Source organism: Astyanax mexicanus, chromosome 21, assembly GCF_023375975.1.
Source record: "Astyanax mexicanus isolate ESR-SI-001 chromosome 21, AstMex3_surface, whole genome shotgun sequence".
In the NCBI taxonomy this organism is placed as follows: Eukaryota; Metazoa; Chordata; class Actinopteri; order Characiformes; family Acestrorhamphidae; genus Astyanax; species Astyanax mexicanus.
In genome coordinates, this window is record NC_064428.1 from 22879890 (window position 1) to 22896135 (window position 16246).

The 16246-nt window shown below is 40.7% G+C and overlaps 1 protein-coding gene across 1 annotated transcript in view; it reads left to right on the top strand.

The window, feature by feature from the left end:
• The window catches only part of LOC103042331 (radixin), a 74027-nt gene that overhangs the window by 25270 nt on the left and 32511 nt on the right, over window positions 1–16246 (top strand). The window contains exon 3 of the mRNA XM_022674783.2: window positions 12052–12135. Within this exon, the coding sequence (XP_022530504.1) occupies window positions 12052–12135 (84 nt within the window). The remainder of the gene's footprint in view (window positions 1–12051; window positions 12136–16246) is intronic.

Consider the following 16246-nt stretch of genomic DNA (forward strand, 5'->3'; position numbering starts at 1 on the left):
ACTTAGGGACCACCCATCAACTACTTAGCAACCACCATGGACACCATAGCAAAACCATAGCAGCCACTTAGAAACTACATAGCAACCAACAAGAATACCATAGCAACACCTTAGCTACCACCTAGCAACCACGTAGCGAATGGTGGGAGCAATCGATTTTAGCTGCACAACCATCCTTTGTTTCTATCAGGAAATGCACTTTTGTGTGATCTAGACACTCAGCTATCTTGCAGTAAGAAACATCACACTGACTGACTGGATGCCAGCCTGGATATAAACTTTGTTGTAGGTATAGAACCTCTCTTGTCCCTGTCCTCCCCAGCCGTTGGTGGACGAGCAGCTGCCTTCAGGCCCAGCGGGGGAGATTAGCTGCTCTGAGTGGGAGGAGGAGGAGGCGGGACAGCCCCCGTCTGTAGCCTCCCCTCGCCAAAGCCCCTGTAAACGGCTTACAAACAAACAGCTGCACATTTAATTAAGAGGGGGTGTCTGACCGGAGAGTAACCACACAGGCAAAAAGGAGGAGGAACCTGTCGTACACGCACTAAAACACCCAGTACAGAAAGGACAGTGTAAACGTGCAAAGATTCCATTCCTTTACAAACACACTTGTTCCAAAACACACAAGTGGCAGATGCCATGCTGCTTAAGGCTCTGCTGTTAAAGAATGACTTGACCAACTGCCCCACTGACTGTAAATTAGGCCGCAGAACTGACAGATTGCAGCAGGCTAACTCAAGAAAGTAGTGGCTTTATCGTTGCAGCAGTTTTACAGCCTTTTCCATGGCAGCTGTCCACATGCCACATTATCAGCCAATTTTCTGGATTTAGCAAAACATGAATGAGGAACATTCACACAGTACGTGTAGATTTTTAAACACTCTACATGAAGGCTAAGTTTTGACTAAGTCAGGCCCTGTTGTTCTGTGAAGGCTGCTTAGGCCACCAACTCGTATTTCTGTATCTTGTACTCCTGGGTCAAAGGTCTAGCTAGATATGCTCTTACAGGGTTGACCCAGACTTGGCTTGTTGTGTGTGTGTATATAAATAATGCTGGAGCATCAGTATTGTACTTATTGTTTTTAACTCGTGGCTTTAGAAACTAGTTGCAGTTATTTGGCAGTTCTAGATCTGTTTTACACTGTATTAGTTTAAACTGCTATCAAAACAGTGACTGAAGCTGTTCTATTTATGTGTTTGTTCAGGTTACTCCCCTAAAACATGTACTATATGGAAAAAAAAACTCACCTGCTCATTTATTTTCTTTTAAAATCAAAGGTAATAAACAAAGTAATTGTGTGTGTAAACTGTCCTAATAAGTCTTTCCACTAGATTGTGGGTTGAACATTGCTGTGAGGATTTGATTGCATTCCATAATAATATCATTGGTCATGTCAGACTGTTGGATGACTTTCTAAACCTTTCTTAATTGGTGCAAAAATCTGTCACTAATCGGTTGCTGAATTATTTGTCATTTATTTGTCATTGTTTATTTGATTAAAATTGCATGTGCTGTCACTTATTGACTGTTTAATTAGTTTATACATTTTATTTGATTAGTCATTTGGCCCCCTAGCTTAGACAGAGTTCAAATCTGATGTTTACCTGTTTTTGTTTTATTTCTAATACTGATGTTAATGGAGCTTTCTGTCTGTCCGAAAGAGTACAGCAAATGGTAGTAGAAGTGAGGCAAGAGAGCCAGAGTTTGGACTGAAAACATGTGTAAGCTATTTTAAAGCCCTCCCTCACAATTCTGCTTATATTATCTCCCTCAGCCTTTGGAGGATGTATGAACTGAGCCCGGGGTTCATTTTGCTGCCCCCGGTCCGGCTTGGCTCCAGGGTCGGGTGTGTTTTGGCTCGGACACCCAGCACACAAAAGGCCAGCCATTTCACGGATGATTGCTGGACACTAGCTCCACTTGTGGCACAAAGGGGCCGACGCTCATAACTAGTGACTCGGAAACGACAATTAAGCTCTTCTCTTATCCCAGTGCTCGCTGTCATTTCTCAGCCATTTCCAGTCTCTGCCTGCCAGTATATGTATGTAAGTGTGTGTGTGTCTGGACATTAGGCCGGCCTGTGCTAAGAGAGGATTTAGTAGCAGAAGGTAGCACTGTTATCGGAGACAACAAGGCCCTCTTAAGGTTGCAGTCACTTTAGGTCAACTCACGTGTGCTTTGTGCTTCAGGTTTTCTCTCTCTCACCTGGGCTTGCGGTGTAAATGATTTCGTATGTGGTGTTTAATTGTCGTATTTTTTGCACTATAAGGCATACTATCAATAAATGTCTATTTTCATACATAAGGACACTAGAAAGGAACAGGGGTGTCCCCATGTTTCCCCTCTAATTCAGCTGGTCTTTCCGCTGGGTGGTAGTGTGGGGTAACTAAGTTAAGTAAAGCTAAGCTAAGTAAACAAAACTGAAATACTCCTTTAAATTCAAATGAGCGATGACTGTTTATATACACAGATTTCTCTCCTGAAAACTCTTTATTTAGGTGAATAAAGCGCTTCCCTTTATTTACAGTAAGCTTAGATTCCCACTAGAGTTGGGTGCAGCATTAGCATTAGTGGCTAATGCTAGCGCTAGCCACAGTTAGCGCTAGTAAATGAGGGTTCCGGTAAGCCAGGGCGATATTAGATAGCAATTCATCCCACGTAGCTTGTTTTAACATTGTAAATGCGCAGGCTACACACTGATACTCGTCTCTGAACCATGAAAAAGCTAGCGCTTAGCGGCTAATGCTGCTCCAACAGTGCTAGCCAGGGTTAGCAGCAGGCTACAGGCCAATAATACTCACCATTTCAAGGGTGAAAGAGCTAGCGCTTAGCAGGGTTAGCGGCTAATACTAATACTGCTCCATCCTCTCCACTGTACTTCAGCAGGGTGGTTTTACTGCTTCTTATAATCTGACTGTAAAATTCATACGCAAGACGCAGTGGATTATAAAGTGCACTGACGATTTTTGGGAAAATGAATGGAGTTTAAGTGGGCCTTGGATTAATTCTGCAGTGACATAAGGGTTTATTGGACAAGTGAGACCTGTTACGTTTTTCTGGAATGTGCTTTTTGAGTGTTTTGAGTGATTAATTTGACCATTTTTGTCAGTTTGAAACCGTTTTAGAAACGGTTGGAAATGCATTGAGTGGCAATCAATGGATCCAAGCTTCATAGACCATTTATAAAGTAATTATAAAAGACAAATGAATGAAGTTAAACTTGTGTAACACGTTTTAAGACATCCAGGGACACTTTACTATCTACACAATGCTTGCACGTTTGAGACTTGCAAGTCTCATTGTGGTGCAGCTGTGCAGCTCTCTGCCAAGCCGCTTGCCTTGCTAACCCCTCTAACCCACACCTGGCATTAAGCTTTGTGCCAATGGCGTCAGGTTTGTCTGCTCCAGAGAGTTCTATTCTATTGGCAATGCTTCTCATTCACTAATAACAGCAATAAGTGTAACTCTTAAGTAGCTAAATACATTTATTAGAAGGGTTGTCAACAAACTTTTGGATAGTGTAGCAGATCATTCTACACTATACACTGGCTTGCAAAAGTGTTATACCCCTTGAACTTTAAAATTTTGTCTTGTTACAACTACAGTTTAAATGTATTTTATTAAGACTTGAGACTGGGAAGGAGATTTGCTGTCCAGCAAGACAATGACCCTAAACATACAGCTAGAGCAACAGTCGAATGCTTTAGATTAAATATATTATTTGTGTTGTTAGAATGGCCCAGTCAAATTACTGACCTAAATCCCATTGAGCTTCTTTGTTCACGGACACTCTTTATCCAACCTGAAAAAATGGGCAGAAATCTCAGTGTCTAGATATGCAGAGCTGGTAAAGACGTACCTCGAAAGACTTGCAGCTGTAATTGCAGTGAAAGGTGACTCTACTAAGTTTTGATAACCTTTTGCACTTTTTAAACTTGTCAGATTTTTATTTGAGTACATTTTTAAAACAGTTCCCAGTTACCTTGTGTTGGTCCATCACTTAAAATCTTAATAATAAAAATTTGAGCTTGTGGTTTTAATGTGAAAAAAATGTAAAGTTCGAGGGATGAATACTTTTGCAGGCCGCTGTAGGTTATAGAGGCTCTGGTCTAACCACAGTGGTGCACACACTTCTAAATTTACCATATTTACCCTAATTGTGTGTACCATGTATTTTACATTTTTCATTGCATGCTTTGAACCGTAACCTCTGTACTTTGCCAGTTCAGTACGTAAATTAGGCTTTACTGAAAGCTTCCTAGAGTCTAAAATCAGAGGAAATTCATAGCATGTTATTCTACTACATGGTTTAGAAATTGATTGCATTAGCTCTGGTTCAATGGTGTTTCTTTGCTCAAGAGCATGGAGTTCCATTACTGTGGTCAACCAGGGCCTAATAAGCTGCCACTGCAGGGCCCTTGAGCAAAGCACTTAACCCGTTGCTGTTGGAACGCTGTAGGATGGGTGACCTTGCGCTCTGACCCAAGCTTTCTGAAGTAAAAAGAGGGGTTGTTTTGCCCTGTAAAGGTGTATATGTGGAATTACTACAATACAAAAAGGGTACTTAACAGTGCTTGGGTGCTTTAGTACCCCTCTAGGTGGTGCTTGCCATTGTGGAGGGTGACCTTAAGCTCATGGACAGCTGCCCTTTAGACCATCTCATTCCAACTGGAGTGTTTCTCTATGAAGATTGTGTAAGCTCTGAGTGTTGTTTGAAATGGGTTACTGAGTAGTCCATCGTCCTATAATACACTTAATGGCTAAGAAATAACTTCAATAGTTGTGTGAGAGCTGTACAGTTAAAATATGACCCTAGGATGCTCTATGACAACATGACAGGCCAAAGAAGGGTTGCAATCTGAGACATTTCTTGAAAAACCCCTTCTGTGTGAGCATTATCCTGCTGAAAAATGCCAGATGTAAGCACTGCCTTCAAATGTAACTAGGGCTGGGTATCGTTTAGAAGATTTTGATACCAGTACCGGTATTATGCATTGAATTTATTACCAATACCCATACTGTTCTTTTGCAAAACATTTAGCCGAAGAAGCAAACAATAAACACAATGCAAATGAACCGTGAACTTGGAACATGTTCACAACTTCAAAATTTATAAAATAACCTGAAGAATTAATATATAAATATATTTTTCAGTTTCTAATTGTAAAATTAGCAATTAGTTTAGCAGAGGGAAAAACTGACATGTTTAAAGCATCCACTTCCGTCCTGGTGCTGCTGGTCTAGAGCTGCTGGTCTGGTGGCGGTGCAGCAAATGGATGATATTGCTTGTGGCAAACACAATGTGTCACCTGTAACTAAAACATATCTTCCTAAGACATAACTGCATGCCGAGTTTTGCAGCAATCTGAGGTGCGTTATGATTTGCTGCAATGTCTCTCTCTCTGAGAAAGAGAAGTTTCTGCTTTTGATTAGTCCACACCATCACTTCTTTTCTGCTCAGCCAGTCCTCCCAGCATGTTCAGCTTGAGCCTTCCTAATCGCTCTGCGAGCTTGAGGCCGCCTAATCACTCCATGAGCCTTTAATTGCCTCAGTCTTGTGTACAGTTGCACACTTCCTGTAATGGTTAAAAAGAGGTTAGCACTGTTGTTAAGGGGAAAATCCTCAGAGTATGTACAGCATGGCTGAATTATGTTGCTCTTTTTTAAAAAGAGGTGTATTGGTGCAGTTGGTGATATGGCGATATTTACACAATTTGTAGTTTAATTTGTTGCACAATTAAACTAGATATGTGGTAGGGGCACCGAGTGGTCCAGCGGTCTAAAGCGCTGCCACTATGAGCAGGTTCGAACCCCCGTTCATGCAGCTTTGCCATCAAGCTGCCAGCGCTCAGATGGAGCAAAATTGGCCCTGCTCCCTCCGGGTGGCTAGATGGCGCTCTCTCCCCACATCACTCCTACGGCGATGTCTGCAGCACAGGGCGTCTGTGAGCTGATGTAACAGAACTGAGTCGCTGCGCTTTCCTCCGAGCTGCTCGAAAAGAAGCGGTGGCTGACTATCGGAGGAAGCATGTGTTAGACTTTACCCTACTGGTATGTTGGGGCATCACTAGTGATGGGAGTCCTAATGAGTGGGTTGGGTAATTGGCAGCGTAAATTGAGGAGTAAAAAAATAGATATGTTATTGATATGTGGTTTTCACAGTGTTCGTATGGTCAAGAAAAATCTGGAAAATCATAGAATTTTAAGATATCAATTTCCAGGCCTGGATAAGTTGTGGAAAAATAGAAATACCCAGAAACTTTTGGAATTTTAGGACTATTATAATCAATCTTGATTTTTGGTTTTATTATCCATAACTGCATTGATGTTTAAAAATCGTATGGTCATGAAATTTTGCCTTAAAGGCATGAAAAAAAGTAATGGAAAAGTCATAGAAATTTCTTGGTTAAAAACTGCATGAACCCTGTATATGGATGATACAATGGCCTTGGTGGTTACTGTGTTTTCTCAGGTGGTTGCTGTAGTACCCCATGTTTATGTTTGGGTGTTAAAAGTGTGTTTGTATCATTGTGGTATGTGTAAGGTGTCAAAGTTACCACCCTGTTTATTCCAACCGGGGTCAAAAATCAGCAAAAAATAGGTTGCTACAATAAAACCATGCTTTGCAGTGTGACCATAGTAAACGTGATCTTGTTTTTACATTTATATTTTCGCCGTAGTTGTAAGTATGTAGTACAATGTTTAATTGATGCATAATGAGAGCTTGAATCGCTATTTGCACAGTTATGCTGACTTTTAACAATAATTGGGCAACAATGCTGTGCCTATTGTACAGCATCTCTAAATCACATCTGTTCTCCCACCTACGTTTCTACATGTCTGAGGAAGGTCAGACAGCCAGCTATTGTTTTCTCAGTTCATTTGCTCACTTGTGGCCTTTCACTGAAGGGAATACTTACAAGTTGATTCACGGTTACAGAACAAGTAATCAAAGACATGCTGAGACAATGCTCCATTCTTAAGTGCAGAAGAATCATACTTTAAAGCAGGCATGAGCAAGTTTATGAGCAGAGGTAGAGATGATCAGTTAGTAAAAGGATATTCACAGAAAAATATACTGTTCTATCCACCACTATATTGTACGTTTTGTGGATACTGTTGTAAACTAAAACAAGTTTAAGTAATATAAATATGAGAAAGACTAGACTAGTATTTTTTGATTATTTTTTTTTTTAAACTTGCCACTTATTGTATTTAATTTGAGTTACACCCAACCAACCAAATGTTGTACCATAACAGTCACTTGACAGCACCCTGCAACCAACTGAAATTGCATAGTTACTAGGGGTGTCACGATCTCGATATTTTATCGAAATCGAATCGAAATGAGGTCACGATCTCGAGTATCGAAGTCAAAAAGAGGATCGACGATCCCTCCCGCGCGCGCTACGCAAATAGCGCAGCGCGCTACGCAAATGGCGCGGCACCAACACAGCGCATCCTATTCATTTAAATAGAGATAGCCACTGCATGAGCGCAGTCGGCGGGAGTGTGATCACTGTTTTTATCTGTCCAACGGGGGAGGGGGGGCGGGGGTTGGGCGCGCAGGTTTTGTATCTGTATCTAACGCAGGGGTGGGTGCGCGCAGGTGAGAGCGTGTAAACGCGCTGAAATGCGTGTGTCAGTGTGACTTGAGAACACTGACTATAGATCACAGGGAGGTGGATTAAAAATCTTAAACTTATAATTGACTACACCTGTTGCTTTCCATTGAATTAAAAAAACATCTTTCTCTAAGATAAAGTAAACACAAGCGTGTTTCTGACTAAAATAAAAGCTTTTCAGGAGAGATATAAGTTATGTGTAAATATTTATAAGACAATACCCACATCACTTATCTAACCAGCCTGTACTGATTTCTGCCCCCCAATAATGCTTTCAATAACCTCTTGTAACCCCTGGGGTTACACTCTAATAGCCTTTAATAGTCTTCAGTAGCCTTTAAAAGACTTACCTGGCGGCCGTGGTGTGTCCACTAAACTCCGTAGTTATAAACATCCTGAGGTTAGCAGCGCGCTAACTGACCTGTTTATGATGTAATCCGAGCAGTGCCTCCGTGTCGGCTGTTCTAACCTGCTGCTGTTAGCTGCTTGGGCTGAAAGATGAACTGTAGTGAGCTGTATTATCCGGTTAGTGGGGTTAAAACCTTTATTTGTTTACAGAAACAGTAAAAACGGACTGGCTGAGCTCTGTAGCCCGTGGCTGGGCTGTACTGAAGTAGTGACTGAGTGAAGAGAGCGGGGCTTGTGCTGCTGCTGCTAGTGGTTGGATGAAGAACTGCAGCTTCATGTAATGAGCAGTTTCACCAGCCATCCACACACAGCTCTGATAAACTGCTTGTTTTAATAGTGCACACTGTTGCTACCAAAAAAAGTCACTAGATGGCATTACCATATATATCTTAATAAATAATAATAATAATATTTATAATATTTATAATAATAATAATAATAATAATAATAAATATATTATTTAAATTTTATGAGGCATAAAATAATAACAAGAAAAAAAAACAAGAAAATCGAGAATCGAATCGAATCGTGACCCTCAAATCGAAAATGAAATCGAATCGAGGATTTAGAGAATCGTGACACCCCTAATAGTTACTGTTTTGCAATCATTAACTAACTTCAAAGCACTTTTTACCGTTGGGAATGTCTGGGGAATGAGCAAGAAAGTAAAAACAAAAAGAAGGTCCTAAGTTCTGGACTAGTACATATTTCAGTAAAGTTTGGGTTTGTGCAGCAGCAGAGATTGCATTAGTTATAGCTGTAGCTCTATTTGGTAATCAATCAGATTAAACTGCACCTGAACAGCTGTTTAGCTCAAACGTGAAGAGTGCATTTGATTGTTGGGTCAGGTCTTACCAAAAACAAACATTATTTCTTATTACTGAATCCTTAACAACCTTGCAGTTCTTTAGATTAGATGTTTTTCAAGGTTCTTTTGGGGCCTCCTGGATGAGTTGACCATGCCTGTTTGGAGTAATTTTGGTAAGCTTGTCACTCCTGAGAAGGTTCACCACTGACTTCAGGATATATATATATATATATATATATTTAGGGCAATGTTATTTTGAGTTTGCTAGTGACTAATTAGATTGGAAATGGTAAACAGAAGAGGGATTGAAAAAAATGATCTAATGATTATCAGGATAATTAAATGCATCCTTTAATTTGTTTTAACATGTTTACTGGCTACACTGAAGAAAGTTGGATTTGAAAGTAAACAAGGAAACTCATTTATCTAATGTGTTGCTTTTGAGATCTTTTATCTTGCTTTATGTTGTCAGACAGGTTCTATTTAAGAGATTCCTTGATTCTACAGATTAGTGGTTGATGAATTTGAAGTAAGCTTTTCAAGAAATGTGTTAACTTAATTCATTTGTTAAAAATTTTCAGTGACTTATTCAGAAAGAGACAGGTTGGTTTGGGTTGCTTTTTCCTGTAATAAATGAGATCATCATTTGACAAAAGTGCTTTTTTGTTTATTTCTTTATTTATCTTTGTCTGAAATTAAAGTTTGATCTGAAAAATGTACACATGAGGGGGGAAATACTTTATTAAAGCACTGTATACCGTTTGATTATGAATAGGAGTTGGTTGAAGTAGTCCACGTTCATCTATTGACTCTGTTGTGAGATGGTAAAGTGTGTGTGTGTGTGTGTGTGTGTATGGCCATTTTAAAGAGAGAGTATGTGGCTTGCAGCCGCAACACACACTTCGTAACTTTCATAAGAAATTAATGGTGGCGAGAGGAAGAGAGCGGAGGAAGGAAGGTCCGGGACGTGGAGACAGGAGGCTGAGGTGCAGCAGCTCTAACGTAACTCAATCCCAACGGGACGGCTCCCTGGATCACCTTTCTCCTGTATGCGTGTGTGTGCGCGTGCTTGTGTGTGTTCGTGAGAGAATGAAAGAGCGAGAGTGGTGTGTGTGTGTGTGTGTGTGTGTGTGTTTGCATGCGAAAGAGGGAGAGTGATAGAGGTAGCTAGTTAATGCGCATGCGTACTCTGTCAGCATGTAATTTGGCACCAAAATGATGTAAGGTACACGCATGCGTACACACATACACACACACACTCACTCCACAGCGTGCACACACACACACTCAGACACACACAGGAAGGGATAAAGCATACCCTTTGGGTCATCCCTCCATTAGTGGTGCAACAAGCCATCCTGCAGCATGCAGGGGCCACCTTTAGCCAATAACAGAGCTCTGTCATTCATTACGCTTTAGGAAAAGAACAAAGCTGGCCAGGGAGTACAGGCTGTGCAGAGTGGAACACTTGCTCTTTAAAAGTGCTGAAAGAGCAGAAAGTGTGTGTGTGTGTGTGTGTGTGTGTGTGTTTGTTTGTGTCTGTGTTTTGAAAACCAGCACAAAGCATCAGGAGGAACTTTTGACTGTTGTCCTACATTTAAGAGACAGAATGTTTCATTGAAACGTCATTAGCCCTTCAGAGGGCATTTAATTTAAGATGAGGTGTGCAGACAGATCTGGAGCCGTTTGTCTGTGATGCTAACTGATTTTCTGAGCTGGATTACTTGCTGAGTTGATGACAGACTGAACTTCATGTTTGAGCTGAGTCTTCACACTGCCCTGTATTTGTGTTTTAAATTTCCGGTCAGTTCATATTAAGCGTCGTTGTTTATGATTGTATTTGGTTTAAAGTAAATAAATACTGCTGTGGACACTGAGTAAAGGAGCTAGCTATGCCAAACTATTTTTCCAGCAATAGATCATTTATATTCACTGCCATCCAGAGAAGAAAATTTGTGTTGGTAAACTAGGAGAAAACATGGTAAAAACAAACTTGGGGCAGTTTGGGTGGAAGTTTTATATCTGCACTCTTCAACCATATTCGCAGGTCCTCTTTGCAGTTTCCATGTTCTCCCTGTGTCTGCGAGGGTTTCCTCCGGGGACTCCGGTTTCTTCCCACAGTCTAAAAACATAGAGATCAGGTCAATTAAATAAATTGCCCAGAAAAATGTAATCCTCTAAAATTAGGTTGTATATGTATGTATAGGATTGTGCGTATGAAATGTATGTATGACCGTTCCGGTTGAGAGTACGCTGTAGGCTATTGGCTGCAACTGTGGATGAGTGCTGAAAAAATGGTTGTGTGTACAACGTGTAAATGGTAAAGCGTCCATGGTTTCTAGAAAGGTGATATATATATGTGTCAATTCATTAAAGCTTTACACCAATACATCTAATGTAGTTGCATTAAGCTTTGTGATGTCAGGCTTAGATGGAGGTGCTCAACCATAGAAATCCTTTCAATGGAAGCACTTTGCGCTCTTCTGTTCTTAAGATAATCTGAATACCACATACAGTTTGGAGGTTCATGATTAGGAAGGCTGAGTGAATACTTTGTACTGTTTGCGCTGCCATTTATTTAGTGCATCCCTGATAAATATTTTGAAGTGTGTGACAATATAGCACCAACACACACACTTCTTTTCCCAGAAGTAATGGAAAAGAAAGCTGGATGTGTCTGTAATCTCAGCTGATGGCACACGTAGCCACTCTCTCACTGTGCTGCCAGAGAATGAGTGACCCAGTTGTGGCTGACCTTTCTGTCCACGTGAATCAAGCAGCTGGCCTTGTCATTGTCCTTTTTTTTTTTTTTTTTTTTTTTTTTTTTTTTTACCATTTGTAGTCTGCGGTTATTATCAGTGTGCCATGCAATTTAGGAGTACTTGGTGTATTAAGTCAATCTTGTGATAAAAATGTATTTGCACTTGTCGGCCCCACTGGGCCTGAGACAATAATTTTAAGAGACTTATTGCATAATGTATAGATATGACCGTAATCATTTTTGCTGACCTTGATATCGTCCATTGTCTTCTACAAAAGAATGAAAGCAGTGACCAATGCATCAGTTATGGCACCCGCATATACAGAGAATAGACTGTGACAGGTGAAGGTGTTACTTCAGGCTATAAATTTTGGCAATGTTGGGGCAAAGAAAACTCATTTTATGTTGTAGTAACCGATTGTTTTTCTTTTTTCCTTTCTTTGAACTTTAGATCAATGTACGGGTGACCACAATGGATGCAGAGCTGGAGTTTGCCATCCAGCCAAACACCACAGGCAAACAACTCTTTGACCAGGTAAGCAAACCACTGAAAGATGCATTCATCTGATCTGTATTGAATCGTTCAGCTTCATGCTAGCATGCAGCATTGGCGAGTAGCCAGTGCACTTGGAGGAAAGTGCAAGTAGTTTGGTTTCAATACATCGGCTCAAAGACGCGTTGTGTTGATTGACATCACCCTTTGGACTGATGAAGGGAAGAGCGCCTTCTACCCACCCACAGAGAGAGCAAGGCCAGTTGTGTGCTCTCAGGACACTGGCAGCTGTTGGCAAGCTGCATGACCAGGATTCGCACCAGCGATCTCCCAAATCATAGTGGTAGCTCCTCGCCCGCTGGACCACACGGCACTGGATCCTTTTGGTTATGCTAATTACCCACAGCGCATCTAACCACAACTACCCCCCTCTTTCCCAAAAGACTACAAAGGCTAACCCAGCAGTGCAGGAATGAGTTAGTGTAGACAGAGTCAGAATTTTAGTCTTCCTTACCATTTATCTAAACACACATTTATTTGTTCCACATTTTTAATTAATATAAAACAGCAAAATAAACCCTCAATAGATCCTTTATGTCTGAGTAAGTGAGAGTGAATGAGAACTAAATTAGCCAGCTGTAATATAGAGACGTAATTTAATGGCAGCTCAAACAGTCTCTCAGAATTCTGGGAACGAATGATTGAACCTGGCAGATGCTTTCTGGGAATTGTAGTGGGGAGGCAGAGTTTGTCTGTTCTCTAAGTGTAAAGTGCTAGCCTCTCCATCATTCATTTACCATATTTTACATTACATTATATTACATTACATTACATTTGGCAGACACTTTTGTGCAAAGCGACTTACAATAATGAAGTACAAAAGTAATAGAAATTAAAGGTAAAACATCTTTGGATAGGGCCTAAAAGAGGTCAAAGGGAAATAATGGGATAGAGGAGTAGAGAAGGGGAGGAAGGAAATGAGGTTAGAAGTAGTTAGTGTGTTAGATGTGTTAAGAGAGTAAGTGCTCTTTTAAAGAGCTCTGTCTTCAGGAGTTTCTTAAAGATAGCAAGAGGTTCTCCTGATCTGGTAGTAGAAGGTAGTTTGTTCCACCATTGGGGGACTCTGTATTAGGGCTGCCACAAACGATTATTTTTATAGTCGACTAATCACCGATTATTTTTTATGATTAGTCGACTAATCGGATCATACGTTAATTGAATATAAAACACAGTTTATCACAATAGAATGCAGCTGCTATTATACAACCAACATTAGATTTCAGCTATATGCTAACTAAAAATAAAAACAATTAAAATCATAGTTCATTAAACCTTTAATGAAATATGCAGCTTGTTGTAACAGACAATTATTTTACTGTTTAGCATAAAGTGTAAACAACTGTGTAAAATAAGGATAAGGCACTGGCATTTATGAAACATCTCAACCGTGAGGTTGTTTGAACTATTATGAAAAAAAAGTATATTAATAAAAAATGCCTCTCTGTCCAGATATTGTGTACATTACCGTACACAGGGCAGCGGTCTGCACAGATCTGATTGGCAGAGGAGAGCGTTTGGTGATTTTACACCACACATGACTGATCTGTGAGTTTACTGCACCGAAAAGCACTGAAAACAGAAGCCACTGTCAGAATGAAATCCTTCTCTGTAGTTTATCGGTTTGGGACGGCATTTGTGACAACGTCTGGGTCCGGATCCGGATCGCGGTCCGCCTATTAGTGACCTCTGTTTTAAAGCTATCAAGATGAGTAAGTTAAGTACTAAGTTAACGCTCTGTTTACGCTAATTTTAGCAGCTAAATAGCAATTTAGCTTCTTCGTCATTTAATCAGCCACGACATGCCTCCTTTTCAGGTGCTCGTGCATCGCGGTTTTCCTGCCGAGGAAGGCAAGTTCTTCATTGCAGATATTGCATTGCACGCGTTTCACTTTTATTTTCTTGGTGATCCCACACTTTTGAGTTCTGTAGCGGGGTAGCCATGAAACCAGAGCCTGTCTGTATAATGTCCTGAGATGTCGTCCACTACCTACCCCGGTTTCCACTACTGCGCATGTGCGTCCAGGACAGAAAGGCAGTCGCAGCAGTTTGGAGAGAAAAACAAAGAAAAAAAAAAAAAACACTAATCGACTATTAAATTAGTCGTCGACTATTTTAATAGTCGACATAATCGTGACTAGTCGACTAATCGTGGCAGCCCTACTCTGTATGAGAATAGTCTTTTTCACACTATAAGGCGCCGTATAATCCGGTGCACCTTGTGTAAGAATTTTACTAGTCAGGAATTAAGAAGCAGTAAAGACTCTCCGCTGAAGTGCAGTGTTATAGTTTAGTTCCATAGTTTAAGTCTCCAGCACTAAGACTCGAGACTGGAGCAATATTTGCATGATATGCTTACCGCGCTAGGCGCTAGCACTTTTGCCTTTCAGATGTGAGTATTATCGACCTGTAGCCTGCTCCTAACCTTGGCTAGCACTGCTGGAGCATGATTAACGTTTAACATTACCTGCTATGCGCTAGTTAGCTCTTTCGCCATTTAGAGGTGTGTATATCGGACTGTAGCCTTCCCGTTTACAGAGTTTTACTCACCCAAATGAACCGTTTTCAGGAGAGAAAAATGTGTAGATTAACATCCGGCGCTTATTTGACTTAATCCGGTGTGCCTTATGTATGAAAATCACAAAGCAATCCAGACTGTTCTCATACAGAGTCCCCCAATGGTAGAACAAATTACCTTCCACTACCAGATCAGGAGAATCTCTCGCTATCTTTAATAAACTCCTAAAGACAGAGCTCTTCAAAGAGCACTTACTCTCTTAAAGCTCACCTTCCGCGAAAATCCGATTTTTCTTGTTTTTTGTGGAATACAGTAGGTCTCTCCGAGTCGAATGTGTACACCTGCACATTAAACTGTTTTGCAGCCCCCATTGTCTGCAGGAGCTAAGCAAAGAAATCCCCCCTCCCCCCCTCCGAAAAACGGGTGAATTTTAAATTATCTTTCTGCCTACGTAGGCAGAAACTCACAGACCAGCCCACCTTGGCTCAAGAAACTCCCAGAGGCGGAGCTGAAGCGACGCAACATCACCGCTCATCAGATAGGAGGTGGGAGGCAGTGAGCGGCAGAGCGGTGGACTGGCGTCGCAGTGCTCCTAGCCAATCAGAGGAGAGATATTTGCATGCTGTTTGCATGTATGAATATTCATGAGCAAAGCTGGAATCCGGTCATTTTGGACACACCCCTAAAACAGTCCATTAAAAAAGAGCTATACAGAGACACCTGACCACTTTTTTTTTTACAAAAACGGCTCACGTGTCATTCATTCATACTAGAGACCACAACTAGACATTTTAAAATGAAAGAAAAAACGACGGAAGGTGAGCTTTAACACCTCGAACACACTAACCTCATTTCCTTCTTCCCCTCCTTCACTCCTCAATCCCATTATTTCCCTTCGACCTCCTTTAGGCCCTATCTAAAGATGTTTTTACTTTTGTACTTCACTATTGTAAGTTGCTTTGGACAAAAGCATCTGCCTAATGTAATGTTATGTAATGTAATGAAAATAGATCAGAAAATAGACGTTTATGCCTATAATTCGGTGCGCCTTATAGTGCAAAAATTAGGTACATAAAAAAAAGTTGACTGAAAGCTTTCTAACTGTGAAGAAGAAGAAGAAAGGGAAGGGACAATGTCCTTAAGATCCTAAAAATTATCATCTTATTGTTCAGATGGTTTTTATTCACATTGTAGTAAAATTTTGACTCTGTAAGGTGTGTTCTTGCCAGTATAAACCTTGTGTAGACTTGCTGTGATCTAAGCATTCTACATGCACAGCATTTTCGGTGGACAAGGCTTTTGTAGGATCAGCTTTTGTAAGATTCATACTGCTAAACATATGTGGAAAATCATATTTTTATTATTATTATAAGTCTTTTGAAGTGAACACATTTAGGCAAGTTCTGCAATGGGCAAATGTGAACGGGTAAGAACAGGAAAGCCAGGCTCTTGTGGGATAGAATGGACCATTTGAAGTGGGATGTTATTAAACTGTAGGACCAAGAAACCCTAGAAATGTATTTTTCTTTAAATTGCCAGGTTTTGTTGGGTTCCCAGAAGCATTTTTCCCCTTGTAGG